Here is a 15,891-nt window from a genome sequence, read left to right as displayed (position 1 = left end):
TCTACTTTTAAAATTCTGATTTTACATTTAACAGATTCAGTTACTTTAAAATGCAGGATAATTCAGCCATATTCCTTCAGTCGTATATGCCGGATAATGATGCTGAATTGCTGATAGAACTTTAGGTGAGTTGCTATATTTTTCATTAATTAAGGTTTTTTTTTTTTTCTAATGACTTTTTGTTATCTGTGTTGTTGTGCATGTAGATCTAAAGTGTCAACTGTGCTCGTACCTTAAAGGTGTTGCTCAGTGGCGTGGTGTTAAGCCTTACGTGAAGGACCATCTTTTTGAAATACCTGCAGTTTCCTCCTTCCATCCTGATTGGAATCTTTACCCCGTAGTGAAAGAAAGTTTTTAACAAAAGAGAGGTTATTGAAGAATGTTTGTGAGTTTAGGAAATGAAGAAATCGAGCTCCCTATCTTTTTGGGCTTTTTTTTTTATTGTTTTTCTAATAAAGTTTGCAGTTAGAAAAATATACTACTATTTAAGTTGTGGTATGAGATGCTATTTTGTGTTGCAAAATTTTATTGACTAATTTGCTTTACTTTTTATATATAATTTTAAGTTGTTTTTGGTATACAGGAACGTGAAGTTTTATTTACCTCTTTATAATTTGAAAAGTGAATTATTTTGTAATTAATAATTTATTGTAAAGAAAATGAATCAAATATAGTCTTTAGAAGAAAAAAATGTATTAAACAATGTTTTTTTTTTGCTTTGTGTTTGAATGTGTTAGAATAATATTAAATGTATATGATTTTATATAAAATTATTATCAAGTTAACAATTAGGGTGTGTTTGATAAAAAAAAATGAGATAAATAATAACGATGAAAATAGAATGAATAAAAATAGGTTCCATAAATTTGTCCTCGACGTTAATTCATAAGATTGAATATTGGGTGGATTAAAATTTGAATAGTTATAATAATTTATTTTTTTAATTAGTTTATAAAACTTAATTATTTGATTGAGTGGATTAAACTTTTTTGGTTCTTATATTTATATCCCCGCTATCTTCATATTGGTATCATTATTTATTTTCTCTCAAGATAGTAATGCAACATATCTAATTTTTTTCTATCTTTTTTCAATAATATCATTTTATTAATGCTATCTATTATTTATTTTCTCTATTTTTTATATCTCTTTTCAAAGATATTAATTTTTAATTCACGTTATTTTACCTTTCAAAATATAAATATTAAAGGGAGTTTAATAGATAATTAAAAAAATATCAGTGATCTGTTTTGGACTCTCTCTAAAAAGTTTAATATATTATTATTTGATAGACTTGCTTCTGAATTTGTTGCTTTATTTCTCACTAACACATCGTTCTGTAATTTATCAGCGCAGAAACTGCACCAACCAATGAAAAAGTTATGCAAAACATAACTAGTCTTCAATTTATTTTGTTAAGATAATTTAAAACATCTGCCACATCTTACTAGTTTGATCACTATTTTAGTATTAAGTTTTTTGACATCAAATTAAGTCAGCAAACCCATACATGATAACATGAAGAAGAAGAAATCAACCTATACATGATAACATTAAACAGATAAACTAATTAATTAAAAAGTCATATACAAAAGGAAAAAGTATGCAATTTATTTTGGAAGAACAATGTATCAACTGAAACTGCACCAACTAATGAGAAAGTCATATACAGAAGGGAAAAGTCTCCAAATTTTATTTTGGAAGAAAAACAACTTCCACATCACACTCGTTTGATGTACTGTTACAAATTTACAATTTGAAGTAAAAGTCCACATGAAAAGCCACCCACACTTAAACAAGATTAATTAACATAGATCAGACATGATAACGCGCAAGCGAGGATCAACTTCAACTCTAGCAACCCCATCGTGTTCCTCAGCAACCTTGGCCACTTCAACCTCCCCAACGACCAACTCCGACGTCTCTTCTCCTCTCTCTTCCCAGTCCAAGTAGTTGGGGTCTCCTTCGTCCATGGCCGCCGGCTCCGTCATGAGCTCGTTATCCTCCACGCTAGCAGGGCCCTCCCACGTGAATTTGCCGCCGTGGCCGGACTTTGGCGGTGGCCGGCCGATTCTGATGCCGTCGGCTGGGTGGCGGTCCTTGCGCTGCACACCCTTGTTGATGAGCTTCTTCTCGACGTACTTTATAGTGTGGATGTTGTGAGTGTTGAGCTCTGTTTTTTCCACCCTCTTTCTCCCTTCCTCGTCGTGGCTCACCGCTCTGATCGTCACTGTCTCTTGTTTGTCGTCAATGGGCTTCATCGTTATAACTTTGATGTTGATTTTTCTCTCCTTAATTCTTCAGTGAGGTTCTTCCAAGCTTATGATGCTATGCTATGGACTAGTAAGTGTCAAGTGCTTATATAAGAGTAAGAGATTCGGTGTTTGGCATATTTGGTGACTAGAATGTACTGGAAGTGGAGGATATGTTCGAGCTTTCGAGCTCTCGCGTTTATGCTAGAAGTCTCTGCCACATGGTGCACCTCTGGGTTAACACGCGTGATAAGTTTAATATCTGCACTTTTTTTTATTTTGGTCGTTTTGCATCTTAAATATCTATAGCTGGATTGCCTTTTATTGCGCCAACGACTTGTTTAGGATCAGGCCCGAATCTATTTTCTCCTTCAAATTTATCATAGATACGATACGTATTTTAAAACCTCATGGAAGGCGTAAGATTTGTCTCGAAAACTGACTTTTTAACGGTATTTCTTTTTTGTTAACCAAATTCTGGAGTGAAGGAACTGGAGACACTAGAAAGCACTTTCAAGAGGCAAAAGTTGCTTCAAAATTCACTCGGTGAATAGATCGTTCCATAGGTTTAAGAGAAAATGATATGCCTGAAGTATACATAGTTACATGACCTAAAAAAACAATTTTTTGTGGATCAGTTGGATGGGCCTTGTGTCACTATTTAACTGTTAATAAGGTCCAGTCCAATAGCAGAAAACAAAATAATGAAACAATAAAGACTGAGAGCCCGACCGCTAATGAAGACAAATCCCAGACATTATGGGTAGTGACCTCACTATATAAAAGCACAATTTTGAAATAGAGAGGGGTTATGAAACTTGAGGCAAAATTAGATACTACATTTTCCATCCACTGAAGATTTTCACCTTGGGAAAGTATTTTTGGAACTTCAATCAAACCCATTATTTCTCTATGTTTTGCTAAATTCACTTAGGCTATGTAGGATGACATCTATTGGAAATCTCTTTAATTGAACTCGGTTATTCAATACAAGTTTCCTTTGTGAATTGGAGTAATCTTTCTCTATACTTGATATTTTCTCTAACTGATGGTTAGTAAATTGGTTCTAGGTTGTATTTATGATACGTTAATTGTAAATTCAATTGGACCTTTGATTGGTTGTCTTATATACAAGATTCTAAAGATAGAACTTCATAGAGTAGTGTTCTTTAGATGATTTTTTTAATTTAATGCTTGATTAATTAAATATAGGCATATCAAAAGGGATTAGAGCCCTAACATTAATTGAAAGGACTTCAAGTTGAAAGTATTAATTTGACTAAAAAGAACACAACCAATTATTTGATTCAAAAAAGTCTCACATAAAAATATATTTGTTAGAATAAAAAGTAAAAAGTCATCTCTTCGAGATTTAACTTAAATAAAGTATAAAGCAATTTTTCGGTATCAACATTAATAGAAAGAGTGAGAAAAATGAGAGTCTCATTATCTTAAATGTTGATGCTAGCTAGCTAAAAATATGAGTAGATTTTTTTAACGAAACAGCCATGTTAAATATTCTAGTATACGCCGCGGAAGTTCTTTCCTTAATTCACTAATGTTTGGTTTGGCTGTAGAGCAGGAACTATTTTTGAAAGTATCAATTTCATCTTGTAATTTGGGACAGTGTTCGAAATCTTATTGTCAAGTTGACCGTCTTCTCAATTATTTCCTGGCTAGTTCTTAATAGGTTTCTACGCTGTAAATATACCATTGTTGCTTCTCCATGCATGGTTCATACAAATATTGTTAGTACGATATTTAGAATAATCTCAGATTAATTCTCTTACAACTTGACATACAGACTGGTAACGAGAGTATTTCCGAAGCATTGTACCCTTTTACATTTTTTATATATTGACTAATTAATTGTCCATGAAGCATACTCCAATGCCTCGCAAAGTTGCAAAAGGAAAAAAACAAACGATTACCAATTAACCAGCCAACAGCGTTGCAATGCAGATAAGATTTTTTGTTCTGATGCAGTGTGTACGTTACAAGGATATACTCCTTAAAATTCCCCAGCTGTGACTTACAGAATAAAACGACGGAGAAGTTAATGAAACGAAGAAAAAACGCGCTCAGTACATACCAAATTACCAACTACAACAACAATCCAACCCAACAACCCATTTGGTCCCACTCCCACCACGCAATTCAACTTAGAAAAGATTAACATTGTTGTTTAGACTTTTTAAAATTATCATATACTAGTAGTATAAAAAATGATGACTTTGAAAATAATATTCTTTAAAATAATAATATAAAATTGTGTATAGACATTAAACTTCTAATATATTAGTTTTTCATTACACTGAAAAAATATTTATTTTAGACAATTATCTGATTTAGTGATATCTTTTGGAAAATTAGTTTTATGACAAAACTGATTTGTAAACTTTTAAATAGAAGGATTTTTTTTTTACAAATCTTTTCATTAGTTAGGAAAACAAAATTTGAGTGAGATGAACAAGAGACACACAACAAACTTATCTTGATAAAACAATTTACTATTAACAAATTCAAAATATAACTAATATCTCTTTTTTACACTTGTCTCTTCGGGACTCTAAATCCAAATATTTTATATTATCTTGGAAAAACTTTTTTCAAACACATTCTGAAGTTATTTTGAGGAAAGCAAGAAGGGCATGTCTAATATTAGTAGTATATAATAAATGTTAAATGACAGTTAATACCATGCTTTAAAATTGGACAGAGTATTTAGGAACTAATACAATGAAATTATAAAAAAAATGTTTGATAACTTCCTTAATGTACAAGAAAGTTTTCTTCTTCTTCATAAATGAATCTTTTTACATATGCCCTTTTCTATAGTTAGATGATTTTTTTTAAACTTCATATAATGTATGATGCTTCTGTAAAATAGTTGTCTTACTGTGTAGTTACTTTCTGTATAAAACAATCTATTTTTTAAAAAATGTTATTTTATGGCAACAGTTTTCTTTTCTTTTTTGGCTAAAATGTTCTGGTCTCCCTATTTCTCAAATATACGATTTTTAATTTTTTAATTTTTTAATTAAGATATTTCAAAAAAAGTTGATTTTAGTCCTGTTGATTAATTTCAAACTTGTTAACGATATATTTTTTAATTCTTTTTTAATAAATTAAACTTGTTATCAATTAAATAATTTAAAAAAACATTTATTATCTACATAATATATAATAAACAAACCGTTGTGGATGATATTTATAAAGTATATAAATCAATTTTTGAAATTCACTACAAGAATTAAAATTTTAAAATTGTTGGTTTTTTAAAAGTAAAAAATGAAATATTTTAATGAAATAAAGAAAACTAAAATTGTAAATTATTTAAAATTAAAAGATAAAATATCTCAATGAGAAACTAAACATACATATTTAAAAAAAATAAAAAGATCAAAATTCCATTTTATCCTTTCTTTTTCTTTCATTTGTTTTATTGCTTTAGTGCATTAAATAATGTAGTATATACTTTACTGCTTTGGCGTATTATATAATTGATTTTGAACAAGAGTATTTAAACTTTCAAGAGACAATGTTTTGGACAATCTTTATGCAATACCTTTGTAATTTGAAACTACAAATTATTCGTGATTATTATTATAGACATCATTTAGTTCTCCGCACTTACTTTATCAATGCATAAATTTAATCTTTTAAATTATATCATTATAATATACTTAGGATTTATAAACATTAAGACGTCTTTGATATCAACATACAGTATGTTAATATTAAATACTAGTTGTACTATAATTTACTCTTTTTTTATGACATCCACTTTTTCTTTTCAACAAGAATTGGTTAAAAGCCAGTACAGTATTTCTTAAAATCAAACTCACGCTAAATCAAAACCCCAATGTTGACGAGGTGAAGCTAAAAGAGCCAAAGAAAGAGCAACAGTGGCATCTCCGCATCCAGCGTGAGACACACTCAAATGAAGGAGCAATTACCAAACCCAATCAAGCAAACCTGAACTGTCAACGTAATATCCACGTTCCCCCAAAACCCCACACACCTCGTTTTGAACGAATTCTCTTTCTCTTTATCCTGTTCTGTTCCCCTCATATCACTCACTCCTCCGTTACCGTTTCAGCTTTGTGAATCCTGGGATGCCTCTATTCTTCTCCTTCAACTCAATGCCACTCCAAGGTATGTTGTTGTCTCTCTCTCTCTCTCTCTCCACACACACATATATCATGTTTTGTTTCATGTCTTACTAGGTAGTTCTTTCTTGTCCTTGGTTTTGGTTGGTTAGATTCGAAACATGGTGAATGACAACAAAAGAGACAAAAAAAATTGAATTTTGAAAAGTGGGTTTTGGGCCCTTGAAGGTAGGCTCATGTCTTCTCTCAAGTGAGTTTGAATTAGTCTATATTGACCTCATGGCTTTGGCTTATTCATGACCAAGTCGACAATTGGGGGTTAGGTTTTTTTTTTTTTTTTTCACTTTCTATTTTCATTTTTCATAATAATTATGCAATTATTACTGTCTTAATCCATGATTTGCTATATCTGGTGTGTTCATAACCTTGTGGGTTTTGACTTTTATTAGTGGGTTTTGTTGCATACAGCATACTGAGTGTGTATTAGGACTGTTGATTAGGTGAATCCATTGGATTGGGGAATTAAGTGTACTGTCAATGGGGGGTGAAACAATGAACGGGTCATGGTTCAGTGTTTTGTGGCCAGTCTCTCGCAAGAGTGCATCAGATAACAAGGCAGTAGTTGGAGTTTTGGCATTAGAAGTTGCAGGGTTGATGTTGAAGGTGGTTAATTTATGGCAATCTTTGAGTGATGCGGAGGTATTGAGCCTGAGGGAGGGGATAGTGAACTCAGTTGGAGTTAAAACACTGGTGTCTGATGATGATGATTACTTGATGGAACTTGCATTGAACGAGATACTTGATAACTTTCAATCTCTGGCACGGTCTGTGGCTAGATTGGGTAAGAAGTGTGTGGATCCAGTTTATCATCAATTTGAACATTTTGTTCATAACCCGGCTCAGAATTATTTCCAATGGTCTGAGTGGGAGTATAGGTGGAAAAAGATGGAGAGGAAAGTGAAGAAAATGGAAAAATTTGTTTCCGCTATGACACAGTTTTGTCAAGAGGTTGAGGTGCTAGCAGAGGTTGAACAGACTTTCAGGAGAATGCAGGCAAATCCGGACTTGCATAAGGTGAAATTCCTCGAGTTTCAGAAGAAGGTCATGTTGCATCGCCAGGAGGTGAGGAATCTGAGAGACATGTCTCCATGGAATAGAAGTTATGATTATGTTGTCCGGTTGTTGGCGAGATCGCTATTTACAATCCTGGAGAGGATCATACTTGTCTTTGCAATTAATCAACCACCAACCGTTCAAGAACAAAATGATTATCAGCATATGAATGCTAACAATCTTCTACGAAGTCATTCCTTTTCTGTTATGCATTCTTCTGTTCATCCTTCAGAGAATGATCTCTATGGCTTCAATTCAGGACCTGTTGGGGGGAGGCCAGTATCAAAATCAGGTTTTTTAGTTGACAAGGGCAGAAGAAAAAAGAAACAGCAGCAAGCTCTTCACGAACCAGCTTTATTCAGAAAGAACCTGCATTCAGAAAGCAAACAGTTAGGACATATTGTGGCCTTCAAAGGCTGTATGTCTGCTGCAAACAATTCTCCTGTCATACAGAGCTGTATGCAGACTAATGGTGGCTCCATGAGGTTAACTGATTGTCAATTGAAATCTTTTGATAAAATGAAAACAGTGGATAAGTTATCTCTCTCCAACAGAATTAGGATATACTCTAAATTATCCATAAAAAACCGGTTAAAGCCAGTTTCACTTACCCTTGGTGATGCAGCTCTAGCCCTACATTATGCAAATATGATTGTATTGATTGAGAGGATGTTGTCATCACCTCACCTGGTTGATCTTGCAGCAAGAGATGATCTGTACAATATGCTTCCAACTACTGTAACAACTGCTTTAAGGGCTAAGCTTAAGTGCCATGCGAAAAGTAAATCATCCTCCAATGCTCATGATGCAAACCCTGCTGCTGAATGGAGTCCGGTGCTTGCACAGATATTAGAATGGTTGGCTCCTCTAGCACATAACATGCTAAGCTGGCATTCTGAGAGAAATTTTGAGAAGGAGCACTCAGTTTTCAACGCAAATGTTTTACTTGTCCAAACTCTTTACTTTGCAAATCAAGCCAAAACTGAGGCCGCGATAATTGATCTTCTTGTAGGTCTCAACTATGTGTGCAGGATTGATACAAAAGTTGGCACAAGAGATACACTGGATTGTGTTAGTACTAGATCTTTTAATGGTGTTCATTTGAGAAAGAATGGAATGTACAATGAATTTTTATAGACTATGACGTTTTGACAACGTCTGAAGGTTAATGCCATCAGCGCTGTTTAGCTCTATCATTTTCAAATGAGAGGCTTTGCCGAATAGTGGCTTTATTTTTAGTACATTGATTCTATTCTCGGGCAAGTTACATTTGATCGAATCAATTTAGTTTAAGGTATTCATTCACATCAGATAATTTGCTCAAAATACATCATAAATTTCTTCATTAGCAAATTTATGATATAAAAAATAATTTATGGTTTTTTACTCAATTGTCTTTAGTTAAATGAGTGTTTAAAATAATGCAATTTTTGAAAGACAAATAACATTTGAATGCCAATTATGAGCTGAGGTTTTCGTTGGTCTTTGAGAGCTGTTACATTGACTTAAGTACTGATTCTATCTTGGTATTTTATCACAACAAATGTTAATAAGTATCTTTAGAACATTAATTAAACGATTAAAAAGAGAAAAATAATTATTAGAATTCATAAAATTGTGTTTCTTTTACATTCTCCTATAATATTTATAATAAATATTTTTTATAGTTTTTTAACCCATGTCTCAATGACATTGATTTAAGAAAATCTTTGTGTTTATTATATCTCTTTTTCAGCTGCTTCCATCTATCAAGTTTCACACTGATGACTAAACTCCCTCCCCTTGGTGGCCTAAGAGAAATCATAAGAGCATCTTGAACCGAAAACCTCTTTTCGGGTTCTTAAATGGGTCTCACAAGTACACACAAGGGGCATTTAGTACATGGAAAAAATTTAGTTTCCAATAATCCGAGGTTAGAAATATTTGTTTCTCATCATCATGTTTAATTTATTATTTTAAAAAAATAATAGTATTTAAAAAAACATTATTTTTTTAAGATATTTTTTTCACCTAGGTTTCCCATATAATTGTTTTTATGGGAGAGGTGAAAATCCAATTTTCTGAATTAGAAAAAGGATTTTACATTCAGTAAAAAAAAAAAAGATTTGACGGTCATAAACATATTATGTTACTTTTATTATAGCATTTAATATAATAAATAATTAAAATTTACAAATTTTTTAATTAAAATTCAATGTGAAAATTTTTTAATCCCAAAAAAACATATAGATATTTTCAAGATATTTGTAATCAACTAAATATAAATTTGAGTCATTCCTAGAAAACATTAACAAACCAATCTTATGGCCAAGGTTTTTAGTAAATTAGAACAGCATGATTAAGGACACTCTATTTTATCTCCAAGTTATTAACATGGTGTAAATTTTGTGTTAATAAATTTGTTTCATTATTTTTTTATTTTTTTAATCCATCGCATGATTCATTTTATCTCGCATAGTCTGAAAGGGATCTAAAGAGCCAGGTCCGAGGTTTTCGAGGAGATTCCATTTCCAACCCGACGTTTTTGGATCTTTTATGTTGATATAGACCACCCTTGAGTTGGGTTTTTCGAATAGCAATTATACTATAGATATATTTTTCAGTAAAAAAAATACTATATTTTTCGGTTACTATATTTTTTTGGTTCACGTTTGGTTTAACTTGAAATTTAAGAAAAAAAATTGTAAACTTTTTAATAAATTATTCCTAAGCTATTTTAAACATTGAACATGAGAATAATAAACTAATTAATTATTAATGCACCTAATACTATTTTTTATTCATTAATTATTTGTTATAATAAAAGTTAATTTCCACCCAAATAAATTTACCCTAAAAAAATCTAATATGTAGCAATATTTTTAAGCGTAAATTAGATTTTGACAAAATTTAGCTATAATTAGTATGTCAGATATTACTGGTGTTTTTCTTAATTACAATCTATAGTTTACCTTAATAAATACAGTGAATTTTAGTCATCGAGATAAGTATAAAAATTATTGAAATAAAATAGTAATTTCAATTAGAAAATAATATCAATACTATTTGCAATATTATGTTTAAGTTTTATTCATCAACCCAAATGTTTTAACATTTTCTGAGGTGAAACTATATTTAAATGTTTTGGTACCAATAAAATATAACATGATTTATAAATAATCTTATACCTTAACTATGTGATAAAAGTTCAATCCTTCACCTGTAGGCATTGGAAAACATTTTTTATTATTAATTATTAAATTCAATTAAACCACATCTCAAGGCAACGGGTATAATGGTTCCAGAAAATGGCATCCCCTGACCCTGCCCCCAAAATAAAATATGAAATTGTTTGGTATAGATAGCATATTCTCTTTGTTCCCCAAAGAAGATTCTCAAGACGTTAGAGGCTTGTGATGATGGAGTAGGTATTTTTTTTTATTAGTGTGATGATGGAGGTATTTTAAAGGCTTAGTTGTATTTTTTATTTTAATTTTTTTATAAATTTTATTTTCTAACAAATTAATTTACTACATTTTATTTTTAATTTATAAAAAACTTATGAATTTTACCTTCGATCATTTATTCATTAACAATTACAAAAGTTTGAGGTAAATTTTGTTTAAAAGAATAGGAATAAAATTCGTTAAAAATTAAAAAAAAATGTTGTAAAATTTACCCAAAAAAATTAAGAATAAAAAGGACAATTATGTTATTACTAAAATAATCAGAATAAAATTTATAAATTTGTTAAAATTTTTACGTCAAATTCATCTTTTTGAGGTAAATTTCTCAAAAAATAAAAAGTTAGAGATAAAAAAATAATTAAACATTTAAACCTATTTTAAATTGTGTTTTTGGGTTCTGTTTGAAAATTTCGCTTTCTTTTGTGAAGGAAGTTTCATTCTTTCTACAATATTGGTACAAAAATTATATTAACAAATTATCCAACAGAAGTGAGATTTTTTTTTTCAAGAATAAAAAATGCATATAAAGTGGTTAATGTAATTTCGATTTGAATCGAGCAATGCATAAATAATATTAAAATGTAAACATTATGTTTTACTCTTCAGGAAGTGCCAACAACATATTTTTCAAAACACAAATTTTATTATTAGTTAAAAATTATTAGATATTATATTGTTAAAAGTGAAACTAGTTAAAGACAAAGTAGAACCCACAAGAGTTCATAATTTTCCATAAATTATAACCAATAATAAAAAATATGTTCAAAAAAGTATGTTACTAGTATTTCCTACTCTTTGATTATATTTTTTGGTCAACCTCTTCAATTATATTTACTTCATATTTTAGAATAGTTATTAACTTATATATATATTACAAAATATACTTAATTACTACTTCCAATCTTTTATATAAAAATACAAATGAGATCATATTTTTTTGTGTTAATTATATCATTTCAAATAAATTAATTGTTAACTTTTATATTCTTAATTTACTGTAAAATCTATTAATGAGTGATACAGCCATTTTACATAAAAGTGAATGCATTCACTAATTAGTATTAAAATTATACTAAGTCATTTTTATAGATTAAATTATGAGTAATATTAATAAATACAACTATCACTTAAGTGAATTAATTCCATTGGTATTTTCTGTCAATAAAAATTATGATATTATTGGCCTTAGATATTTATTTTTGAATACATAGTGGCAATATTTATTCTCCCAAACTTTGCAAGTATCAACAACCGTATTCCCAAGACTCCCTGCCACGGAGGAAATATTTATTTTATTTCAACAAAAGTGGTGACAATTTGGGTTGTAAAAAAACAAATTGATCCATAGGTTTGAATTGAAAAAAAAAATTCAGGAGGAAGAGACAATTAATTTTGGGACGGCGAGCAAGGGCTGAAACTTTCGCATGGTTATGCCGAGCTTGTCCCTCATGTCCATGGTGGAGGGCGTGACGTGGCAGTCAAGTTCCCAATCGAAACGGTGAAGCAATGATCCCAGCACCAAGTGAAGCACTCTATGCGCCAAAGGCACACCCGCACACATTCTTCTTCCAGCCCCGAACGGAATAAACTCGAAGTGGTGCCCCTTGTAATCAATATTATTATTCTCAGAAAATCGCTCGGGCTTGAAGACCAATGGTTCATCCCAGGCGCTGGGGTCTCTCCCAATCGCCCACGCGTTCACGAAAACCTGCGTGTCTTTGGGTATGTAATATCCCATGAACTCTGTGTCCTCCGTGGCCTTGCGAGGGACAAGCAACGGAATCGGAGGATGTAAGCGAAGTGTTTCCTTAACCACACCTTGCAGGTACGGAAGCTTGTCTATGTCGCTCTCTTCAACTTCTCTTCCGCACCCAACCACCCAACTCAGCTCCCTTTTCACCTTCAACAGACACTCCCGGTTGCACAGAAGCTCCGTCATGGCCCACTCTATTGTGCTGCTCGTTGTTTCTGACCCAGCCAAGAACATTTCCTGTCCACATCAAAAATAATCTATCAATAATAACTTACAAGTTTGACTAAATAACCCATTCAGGTTATGTTGGTGGTGGTTTTTTTTTTTTTTTTCTCTTTAAGCTTTCTTTCTTTTTATCAGGATAAAAAAGATCTTCACTGTTCATTAGAAGTGCAGTCATAATATTAATAAAGTATGATTGATAATTATTTTCATCAAAAATTAAATTTAAATAATATTCAAAATAATTAAACATATTAATTTCTTGTGTTGAATAAGTTGATTGTTAGTGGTGGGGTTTGAGAAGTTTAATGGAATCTTAGGTTGAAATTCAACTATCTATATACATAAAAGAAGTTTGAATAAACAATAGCCTTCTAATGCATAATTTGGAGATTGACATTGATTTAACATTTTATTCTTTTATATACATGTACTGGCCAAAAACCTTTTTCAATCACATCAAACTACGTCATTTTAGTAGCTAATTTTGTTCATTTTTAATCTTTTTTCATTTTAATAACTACTTCCAAAAAGAGACTAAAAATGGAAATAAAGGGACAAAAAGTTAATCTCATAGAGATTAATTTATGAACAATAAAAATAAACAAAAAAAACTCTAAATAAGTAAGTAAAAAATTTGACGAGAAAAAAAACTTATTTAACTCATATTTTTATCTTCATGTCATTAAATATACTTTTAGTAATTTTTTATAAAATGAAAATTTATTAAAACAGTTTTAGAAAAAAAAACTTATAAAAATATAAGAAAAAGTTTATAAACACTCCAAATCCCTAACAACACCTAGAAAGAAAGAAAAAAAGAAGATAGTTATAATAAAATATATGATACGATAAAAAGAGAGATATAGAAAGAAAAAAAATATTGATGAAGCGTTTAAAATAAGAATTTTGATTATCTTGATTAAGAAATTAAATGAAAAAATATTTATTATATAAAATACAGAAAAATGTAAAAAAATAATTATAGAAAATATTATTTTAAGCATCTTAATAATGTTTTTCTTCTTTTAATTTATGGTGTGTTGTTAACCTAAAAATACTAATTAATATTTGTCTTAAAATAATAGAATATCGGGGTATCATTATTAAAAAATATAATAAACTATTCCTGTAAACATTGAACAAAGGAGGAATCTATATGGAATGAAGGAATGAATATGTATGTACCAATATGAAAATGTTGAGATCTTTATCTGAAACGTTGAGTGCTTCTTGACTGTTGGTGCTTTGAAAGTCAATCAAGACATCCAAGAAGTCCCTTGACTTGTTGGTGCCACGGTGCAGCTGCTGTTCCAAACGCTGTTTCACGAACCTGGACGCGATTCCCAGCGCCTTCCCCATGTCCCTGTCCATCTTCCTCCTCAGTCCCTGCGGATCCAGCCAACTCAGCCAGGGAAACAGGTCGGTCACGTTAGCGTGCCCCGTCCACTCCATCAGCCCCATCATCGCGCTGAAAAACTCCGACCCGTCTTCGGATTCCGGGTCAAACAAGTCCCGTGACAGCATCAGGTTCCCGAACAAGTTAAACGTCATCAGGAAAACAAAACGCGACACGTGGACCCCACGACCATGTTCTGACTTGCTCGCTTCTTTCGCCACCCAGTTGATCATGTCGTTTACGCATTTCCGACGGATGGATGCGGTGTCGTTTATGCGTTTTGAAACGAGCATGTCCACGGTCACGAGGCGCCGCATGAGGCGCCAGTAAGGGCCATAAGGGGCGAGGGCCAGGGATGACTTGTCGTAGTTGTGGACACGCATGATTTCGGTTATGGTTCGGTCCGCGAAGGCGTGGTCGTGGTGCTTGAAGAACACGGTGGCGGCTTCGGCGGAGAGAATCGCCATGGTGTTCATGGCGCCGATTTTGAGCCACACCACGGGGCCGAACTTGTCCCTTAGATTGGTGAGGGTGCGGTGAGGCATGTCTCCGAGCTGGAACATGTTTCCGAAGACTGGCCAGCCCGGTGGTCCCGGCGGAAGACGATGGTTTGAGGATGAGGTTTTGCTGTTGCGGCGGCGGAGGAGGAAGAGGAAGAGGGGGAGAGACAGAGACAGGAGTAGGAGAAAGAGTGAAGGATGTTCTGAAGTCCACCCCATGATTTGATTTTATTTCTGGGAACCAGCTTGTCTAATGGGTTGTTGGAAATTTGGTGCTGTCTCTCATCACTACCTCCTCAGTGCATATATAAACGCCCAAGGAAGATTCCGTCACCACTCTCGTGTGTAGAATGTTGATATATGAGAGGAGAGATTAGTAATTCACAATATTCATGATGTAATGTAATAAAATAAAGAGAGAAAAGAAAATGAGAAGTGTGCACCAATAAACATCACTGTACCTCTGTCTCTCTGCATGTGTTTACCCTCCCAATGCTTAAAGTCTCACGTAATGTTCAAGGTAACTGATAATTTTACCAAACCAATTACTAGTACTTCGTTTGCTATCAGATATAACAAAAACAAATTTCTCACGTTAATTGATTGTATTAATCTTAATTTTTTTTCTGAATTTATTCTTTATTGAAACTTCAACTTGTTATCATAAGAACTAAAAATTTCAATTAAATGAAAATTATTTTAGAGATAACAATATTAAATAAAATAAAATAAATTAAAAAAAAATTATATTAGTATTTGAGATAAAAAAATATATTTTTATTATGCTTTATTTAAGGTTCTTAATTACATGTCATATTATTTCTTCTTACATTCAATTTAACATTAAAGTTGATGTGGCAGAAGATCTTATTGAAAAAAGTTGAGGTGAGTCCTGGGGTGCAATTACCGTTATTGAAAATGGAGTATTTTGGCATGAGATTTATAAATCCAAATCAATAAAAAAAAAACAAATCATACTTTATTCTTAAATCAATTGATTTGATTCGGTTTATGATTTATATTTTTTAAACTAAATTAAACTACAATATTTATATTATTGTAATGTTATCTGTTATATATATATATATATATAT

The 15,891-nt window shown here is 31.7% G+C and overlaps 3 protein-coding genes across 9 annotated transcripts; 1 reads left to right on the top strand and 2 right to left on the bottom strand.

Moving 5' to 3' along the window:
* Window positions 1-1,642: 1,642 nt before the first annotated feature.
* Window positions 1,643-2,524, bottom strand: LOC114407155. The gene has a single exon (XM_028370150.1). The coding sequence runs from the start codon at window positions 2,259-2,261 to the stop codon at window positions 1,806-1,808; it is 456 nt and encodes a 151-aa protein (XP_028225951.1). The 5' UTR covers window positions 2,262-2,524; the 3' UTR covers window positions 1,643-1,805.
* A 3,556-nt stretch (window positions 2,525-6,080) lies between these two features.
* On the top strand, window positions 6,081-8,718 carry LOC114407153. Of its 7 annotated transcripts, XM_028370147.1 has the most exons (4): window positions 6,081-6,243; window positions 6,355-6,410; window positions 6,517-6,592; window positions 6,833-8,718. In XM_028370147.1, exon 4 carries the CDS (start codon window positions 6,902-6,904, stop codon window positions 8,612-8,614), a length of 1,713 nt encoding a protein of 570 aa, XP_028225948.1. In that variant the 5' UTR covers window positions 6,081-6,243; window positions 6,355-6,410; window positions 6,517-6,592; window positions 6,833-6,901; the 3' UTR covers window positions 8,615-8,718. The 7 variants fall into 7 exon arrangements, with proteins under 7 accessions (XP_028225948.1, XP_028225950.1, XP_028225949.1 ...); XM_028370149.1 differs by lacking the exon at window positions 6,517-6,592 and having other exon boundaries at window positions 6,865-8,718; XM_028370148.1 differs by lacking the exon at window positions 6,517-6,592 and having other exon boundaries at window positions 6,852-8,718.
* A 3,461-nt stretch (window positions 8,719-12,179) lies between these two features.
* On the bottom strand, window positions 12,180-15,124 carry LOC114407152 (cytochrome P450 76A2-like). Its single transcript, XM_028370142.1, has 2 exons — window positions 14,087-15,124; window positions 12,180-12,913 (listed from the first exon to the last, which is right to left on the bottom strand). Exons 1-2 carry the CDS (start codon window positions 15,014-15,016, stop codon window positions 12,293-12,295), a joined length of 1,551 nt encoding a protein of 516 aa, XP_028225943.1. The 5' UTR covers window positions 15,017-15,124; the 3' UTR covers window positions 12,180-12,292.
* Window positions 15,125-15,891: the final 767 nt, after the last annotated feature.

This window comes from Glycine soja, chromosome 3 (genome assembly GCF_004193775.1).
Source record: "Glycine soja cultivar W05 chromosome 3, ASM419377v2, whole genome shotgun sequence".
NCBI classification, from domain to species: domain Eukaryota; kingdom Viridiplantae; phylum Streptophyta; class Magnoliopsida; order Fabales; family Fabaceae; genus Glycine; species Glycine soja.
The sequence above is the reverse complement of the archived record's forward strand: the minus strand, read 5'-3'. Positions and strand labels throughout refer to the sequence as shown.

Excerpts from the sequence above, each read along its gene's own strand:
- LOC114407155 (XM_028370150.1), bottom strand. The coding sequence starts at position 2,261 with ATGAAGCCCATTGACGACAAACAAGAGACAGTGACGATCAGAGCGGTG.
- LOC114407153 (XM_028370149.1), top strand. The coding sequence starts at position 6,902 with ATGGGGGGTGAAACAATGAACGGGTCATGGTTCAGTGTTTTGTGGCCA.
- LOC114407152 (XM_028370142.1), bottom strand. The coding sequence starts at position 15,016 with ATGGGGTGGACTTCAGAACATCCTTCACTCTTTCTCCTACTCCTGTCT. Across the intron at positions 12,914-14,086 it reads ATCTCAACATTTTCATATTG|GAAATGTTCTTGGCTGGGTC; the intron begins GTACATACATAT and ends TGATGTGGACAG.